Genomic DNA, 7,216 nt, shown 5'->3' on the forward strand with positions numbered 1-7,216 from the left:
GAATTTCAGAATTTTAGTTGGGCTTTGGGCCAAAGGTCTACTAGCAAAATTTCAACAGTTCAGACTCACCATCTTGTTCTGATTTACGGGTAGAAAAATTGAGATGACAGTTTTTTATTTAATCAACAACATCACTAGCAGAAATCATTGCCACAACACCAAGTTTTTGGTATCTTCAACGGCCACAATATCAGTCACAACAATTTCCTGCCATACTAGACGGGCAGTCATTAATTATAATCTATAGGTTAATTACTGCGCGTAGTCACAGAATCCATAGCTGCACTTCTTGATGCACTTGTTAGAGCAGGTGCCACAGTTCTTCTTGTCGGAGAGAAGATCCACGCAGCGTCCACCGCAGCACGTCCGGCCAAGCTTGCACGCTTTGCTGCAGCCGCCGCAGTGTTGGACGCTGGCGACAGTGTCCACACACTGGCCGCTGCAGCACGCCGTGCCCGTCGCAAGGCATGCTTCGGCCGACTTCTTGGAGCAATCGTACGCTGGCAGGGGCGGGTGGACGGCGCCGGCAACAAGCAGGAAACGGCTCCTCCTTGCCGGGGGCCAGGGGCTTGCGCTGGTGCCTGCCGTGGCTGGAACAAGGGCGCTGGTGCCTGCCGTGGCTGGAACAAGGGCACTGGCAGTGGCCAGCACCATGATGAGGAGAGGCAGGGCGGCGCTCGCCATTGTGGTTGTGGAGACAAGGAGAAGTAATGCAGGTGCTTGGCTTATTGGTTTGTGGCTCTTAATCAAGGGAGCTCAACTGCTCAAGGGTGTGTTTGTGTGTGGAGGAATGCCTCTCAAGGCTGATCCATCACACTTTATATAGAAGAGAGCATGGGAAAGGAAGTCAGCGGGTTAGCTCGGCTCTCTTAAGGTTGACATCTGATGGCAATTCGACTTCAAGACGACGCCAAGAAGCTGCTTTTGTCCGGAGCAAAAATGATTGAAAATAAACGAAAGGCTTCAGGTACAACGTTTGTGTGGAGTGTCGAGGTTTCAGAAAGATTAAACTAAAGGTTGATCAATCAATACTCCAGGTACTTTTTAAGCAACCAGTTCACAACAATAGCTAAGAACAAAGAATGGCTGCGAAATTGCCACAGCACCAAGTGTAAATAAAGTAAACCTGACTCCAAGCACTAATTTTGCATAACTAATCCAAGGGATGCAATGAACCAGATGCCAGCCGTCCTTGTATGCGACGTACTGGGCGATCATAAGCCGAAGACTAAAAATAAGGTAAGCAAATGATTAAGAACGATGGAATTAATCCTCAAACTAATGCACAGAACGGTGGGTTTACATGCTACATCCCCAAATTGTGCACAATGGCAAGACCATCAAGTCATCCTCTGTTTGAGGCATCTGTGGATCCAACCATTCGTCATACTTAGCTGGGATAAGGAAAACCGTTCAGATACTGCCGGGGAATAATATTTAGGACAACCATGGAACTGTAGCTCCACTCCTATCTGCCATCAGACGTCATCTCGAGATATGTGCATGCAGTGTCATTTGAGAATGTTTACTAATATATCTACAGGAGTCTTTTTAACAAACAGCTACATGTTCTGATGTCTATCTTTTTCATACACTTTGCATATATTTATATACATAAACATTTTTTATACATGTTTAACATTTTCAATAGATGATTGTTTTTAAAAAAATACTCCCTCCGTCCCATAATGTAAGACGCTTTTTGACACTAATGTAGTGTCAAAAAACGTCTTACATTATGGGACGGAGGGAGTACATGTTTGGATCATTTGATGTCTATTTTTTCATACACATTGTACAATTTTTATATACATATAAACATTTTTATATATGTTCATATTGTTCCAATATGTATTATTAACATTTTTCAAAACTTATTTTTTGATGCCTACTTTTTTCCATACACCTTTTCACATTTCTTGTCTTCATCAGGAACATTTTTTAATATACGTTTAAAGTTTAACATTTTTAAAAGACATGATTAACATTCTTTAAATACATGTTTTGATGTATATCCTTTTATACACATTGTACAATTTTTATATACATAAACAATTCTTATGCATGTTTAGCGTTTCTCCAAAATATGATTAACATTTTTTTAAAAATTCATGTTTTGATGCCAACCTTTTTCATACATTTTTATATACATATAAGAAAATTATGCATGTTTAACATTTTTTTCAATATATGATTAACATTTTCAAAACATATTTTATGATGTCTAATTTTTCCGTACACCTTGTACATTTTTTATACACTAATAACATTTTTTATACACGTTTAACATTTTTTAATAACATGATTAATATTTTTTCATATACGTAATTTGATAACTGTCAAAAAGCGTCTTACATTATGGGACGAAGGAAGTAATTGTTTTATTAACACATTTTACATGTTCAATTAATCATTATATCTTCGTATTTGTAATTTACATAAATTTTAGACAATAAATACATGTGAGTTTTGACATATTAATGACAAAGAAATGTAGAAGACAACTCTTTTCATGGTAGCATAACATTTGAGGCTCGCATACTGCATATGATGATTTATGATACAATATTTAAAACGAGCAGCAAAGCTTGCTACTCCCTCCGTCTCAAAATAAGTGTCTCAACTTAGTACCAACTTTGGACGGAGGGAGTACTTATGAGTTATTACCGGTACAACGTAAAAATCATGCACATTCTGTTATGTTGTGAAAAATACAAATGACTTTAGAATTTTTGAAAGTTTTTTAGTTTTTCTTCCCATTTTGAGCGTTTGTTTTTTAGAACCATTTTGAGAGTTTTTTTTGAGGTTTCTTGATTAACTTTTTTTTTTGAGTAACTGAGGGTTTGTTATTCCATTCCTTAGTTTGAGCAACGGCCCATTTCTTTCTCCCCCTTTTTTGTGTCCACAGGCCGACGTTAGGAATTCGAAGCACCCAACTCGAGTGGGCTTGCCTGCTCCCTCCTACACACAGAAAAAAAAATTGATTCCAAAGCGCTCGGCTTTGCTCCTCCACCGTGCTCATCTCCGCCGGCGGCCGGCGCGCCTCTCCCCCCTCGCCCCGCCGCCGCCGCGAGGCGAACCAAAGCGACGCTGGAGGCCGGGATCCGGGGACCACGCGCCACAATGCAGCAGCCGGACCTCCTCGGCACAGGTCCGTCCGCCTCCCTACCTCCCCCTTTCCGTCCACTTCCCTGTTTTTATCCTCCTCTCGATTCCGTTCCAGTATTCGGCCGATTCCGCCTCATGGCCACCGATTTTGTGTTGCGGTGCAGGGGGAGACGGCGAGTACGCGATGTTGGAGACGCTCCTGATGCGGGGGGAGTCCGCCGCGGTAGGAGCGCCTCGCTTCGACGGCAAAGACTTTGAAAGATGGCAGGCTCGGATGAAGGTCCGCTTGCGGCTCTTTCACCCTCTTGTGTGGAGCATCGTGGAAGCCGGATTCTCTTGTGTGGATGAAGCAAACCCAACGGCTCTCGAGTTGAGGAACATCCACTACAACGCCCAAGCCATGAACGCCATATACTGTGCCCTGAGTGATGATCAGCTCTACCGGATCTGGCAGTACGAGAGTGCTAATAAGGTCTGGGACGCTCTCCAGGTTATGCATGAAGACACCCCAATCGTTCATGAGTTAAAGGTCAAACAGTTGAGGGAGAAGATGAGGTTGTTTGCATGGAGGAAGCACGAATCCCCCCATGACATGTTTGGGAGGCTCCAGACTTTGGTCACCAAGATGAAGAGCCTTGGATGCGAAGAGGTGACAGATTCTTATGTTGTCAGGAAGATGCTTCGTGCCATGACACCAAGGAGCTCAATCTTTGTGACCATCATCCGCGAGGGGCCTAACTTTGAAGAACTCACCCCTCTGGATGTGCTCCGTAGTTTCGTCGAGTATGACATGTGGCAAGAAGAGTCCAGAATCATCCGCGGGTACGAGCCAAAGGTGGACGCTGTCATGCGGAGGGCGCCCGCCCACGATGAACGTTGCTCCGGAGAAGTCCCTTGCTTCGACGGCACACACTATCTATCATGGCAGCGTAGGATGAAATTCCATTTGCTTAGCATTCACCCTCTTCTGTGGAGAATTGTGGAGACTGGTTTCTCTTGTGTGGATGAAGCAAATCCAACGGCTCTTGAAAAGAGAAATCGACAGTACAATTCCGTAGCTATATGGGCCTTAGGTAATGCCTTAAGTCATGATCAATTCATGAGGATTTGCTACTATGAGAGTGCTAAGGAGATTTGGAATGCTCTCCGAAAATTTAATAAAGCAGTTCGTGAGTCAAAGCTCGGCTATTTGACGATAGATATGGACAGGTTCACCTTAGGAAAACATGAGTCCCCCAGTGACATGCATGCAAGGCTTAACAATTTGGTCAATGAGATGAAGGGTCTTGGGTGCGAAGAGATGACTGATTCCTATGTTGTGAGGAGGATGCTTCGTGCCATGGCTCCAACGAACGCAAACTTGGTTTTCCTCATCCGCGAGAAGCCTAACTTTGAACTACTCACCCCTCTGGATGTGCTTGCAACATTCCTCCTCTACGACATGGAGCAGAAAGAATCCAAAATCATGAGTGGGTATGCTTTGCCATGCTCAGGCAAAAAGGTCAATGCTGCCTTGAAGGCCAAGCAAGTCCAGGTGGAGGAATCAAGCGATGATGAAAACGACCATGATCAAGCCGAGGGTAAATTCAACAAGGAATGCAAGAAATGTCTCTCTTGGGGAAGAAATATGGAGCATTGCATGGAAAAAATGGCTATGAAGCAAGAAGCAATTTCTCTGACAAGTCCAAAATGAGGAAATCAAAGAGGTATTGCTATCAATGTGGTGATCCCAATCATTTCATTGCTGATTGTCCTAAGAAGGAGGACAGGAAAGTAGAGAAGGAGAAGAGCAAATACAAGAGGAAACCATTCAACGACAAGGGCAAGCCATACAAGCCAGAGTGGCAGAAAGGTCAGTTCCTTTGCTTCAGCTTATACTTTCCGTTGCACAGTTTGTCGTGGAGTAGGTAATGAAATGTACTGTGTTACTATAACGGGATCCGATCCAACACGGATTCAGGGTGGTCAACTATTATGAAAACAAAAAATTGGACACTGGATTTGAATGTTTTCAGTATCAATGTCAAGGACAACCGGGATGAAAAGTACTCCCTCCGTAAACTAATATAAGAGCGTTTAGAATACTAAAGTAGTGATCTAAACGCTCTTATATTAGTTTACAGAGGGAATATTTGGTATTAGTAAAATGACTGCATTGCACTATAACTAACTAAGTGCACTAGTCCGGTCAATAAGTGTTTACTTTGGTTGTGATAATGTACTCGACTGTTACCAGCACTAAGATTTAGGCCCTTTCTGAGTGCTGTCCTCTTAATGCATTATTTGATTATTGAGTGGGCAATATAGTTCAAGAAAATTAATGAAGTGATAACTAACCTTGGGAATGCATACAGTAGTGCAATCTGGAAATCCATAGCCCAGTAAAAATACCAAAACAGGGCACTGGTTGCCTCTAGAACTGTGAATTAGCAAATCAGTCATACGGACATAGGACATTGTACTGCCATTCTGCTCTGACTGAGTCAAATTTTGACATGTACACTGTTCTAAGCATTTGATATTATTATTAGTCTATGCATACCAAACTGATACGCAGAACGCAGTTCATATATGAACGGAATTAAAGATATTTTGACTATTGCATGATGGGGCTTTGAATTCTCTTTTGTATGTTCAGATGCACTAAAGTTGTGTTCTTATATACGATAAAACTGGAGGATTGCCCCAAGTAAGTAAACTGTATTCTGTATTGTATATCTAGTGAATTTTACCTGCTCACCATTTGCAGACGTTATAGTCAGAGATTCATTGGGGTGTGGATTCGAGAAAAATACCTTACTAGTCACTGTTATGCTTGATCATTTATATATCCCTAAGAAAATCATGATGGTTTTTCTTTGGGCAATGGAAACTGATTTCACGAGCATGAGTGGAGGAAGAATCAAAGAGGTGCTTGATATGTTTGATAGAAATGTTACTGACTTTGAATCCCTTGCTAGCTGTTGGCTTAGTGGAAAGAGATTTAAAATCTTTAATATCATCACTTCGTGAATCATGTGGGGGCTCTGGTTGAATATGATAATTAACCAGAAGATCTGGTTGAATATGAAACAGGTGTGGAGGCACAACCTCACGTCAGTGTGGGAGTGGAAAGTGCCGTTCAAAGATGCAGAGGCGCTGGACTTAGACGGCTTCGTAGCCCGGTTAATGGAGAACCTGAGAACTCCACTTCGGAGTTGAAGAGGGGGCTGGTGCCGAATCTGCCAAGGAAACCTGCCGCCCAGCCGGCACAGATCCACTACTGCCTCAGTGCACATCTACTGGAGGAGTGATGCCAACACCCCTGTTGAGGTAATCGTAAGCATGCGCATGCTGTTCACCTCTCAAACCTGCATTTTTTCGAAGCTATGTAACGCTGAGTTTGCGAATGATTTGAACCTGTTAGCGCTGTATGACTCCTTCCTTGGTTTCATTCTATAAAATGGAGCTGTGGTGGTTCTACCCTGTTCATCCACAAAAAAAGTTCTTTCAGTTACCTGTAGGTAGACTGCATACTTATTTTGAATTGTTCTCTGAATCTTGTCAAACAGCTTATCATCCCATGGGGGAGTGATGTCTTGAACAATTTCAACTTGTAGTTCCATCCACACCGATATTTGCGCAATATAAGATGCATGCACATATCCAGGCGGCATCATTGAGAAAGCGGAACTTGTTGCCTTGAGCAGTATTGTTTTCCACACAAGTCCTAGTAAGATGCTCAGACTTGAAACCTACTAGTCGTGGGCATACACACCCTGAGGCACTGTCTTCTCTGATGATTATCTTTTGGTTGAACATCAGAAATCGAAACCAGCTCTGAACATACCATCTGTTGGCCTTCATATTCTGCATCCCATCATAACATGCTCAGCTTAACATCGACATTGCTTGAGTGATACCTGCTTTCCACCCACAGCCTGTATGCTATTTTGTTGCATTGCCTATGTTATCCTGTAGCAATCTATTTGCAAGTTGTTTTATGTGCTCATATCATGAATAAGAAGATCGTGATTTTCCTCGTGTTGACAGAAAACTGAGGAGGTAATAGTGAGCACCAAGCAGCCAGATCACGAGGAGAGAGAGGGCAAGTGTTGCTTGATGCCAA

At 42.8% G+C, this 7,216-nt stretch overlaps 2 protein-coding genes across 2 annotated transcripts; one reads left to right on the forward strand and one right to left on the reverse strand.

Annotated features, from left to right (window-relative positions):
- Positions 1–81: 81 nt before the first annotated feature.
- Positions 82–775, reverse strand: LOC147992038 (uncharacterized). Its single transcript, XM_087539556.1, has one exon. The coding sequence runs from the start codon at positions 682–684 to the stop codon at positions 253–255; it is 432 nt and encodes a 143-aa protein (XP_087395682.1). The 5' UTR covers positions 685–775; the 3' UTR covers positions 82–252.
- Positions 776–2,959: 2,184 nt separating this feature from the next.
- LOC147992039 (uncharacterized) lies at positions 2,960–4,950 on the forward strand. The gene is made up of 2 exons (XM_087527428.1): positions 2,960–3,151; positions 3,273–4,950. The coding sequence occupies exons 1-2, from the start codon at positions 3,124–3,126 to the stop codon at positions 4,799–4,801; spliced, it is 1,557 nt and encodes a 518-aa protein (XP_087383554.1). The 5' UTR covers positions 2,960–3,123; the 3' UTR covers positions 4,802–4,950.
- The last annotated feature ends 2,266 nt before the right edge of the window (positions 4,951–7,216 follow it).

The sequence above is a fragment of the Triticum urartu genome, chromosome 1A (genome assembly GCF_056163025.1).
Source record: "Triticum urartu cultivar PI428250 chromosome 1A, HENAU_Tu73, whole genome shotgun sequence".
Classification (NCBI taxonomy): domain Eukaryota; kingdom Viridiplantae; phylum Streptophyta; class Magnoliopsida; order Poales; family Poaceae; genus Triticum; species Triticum urartu.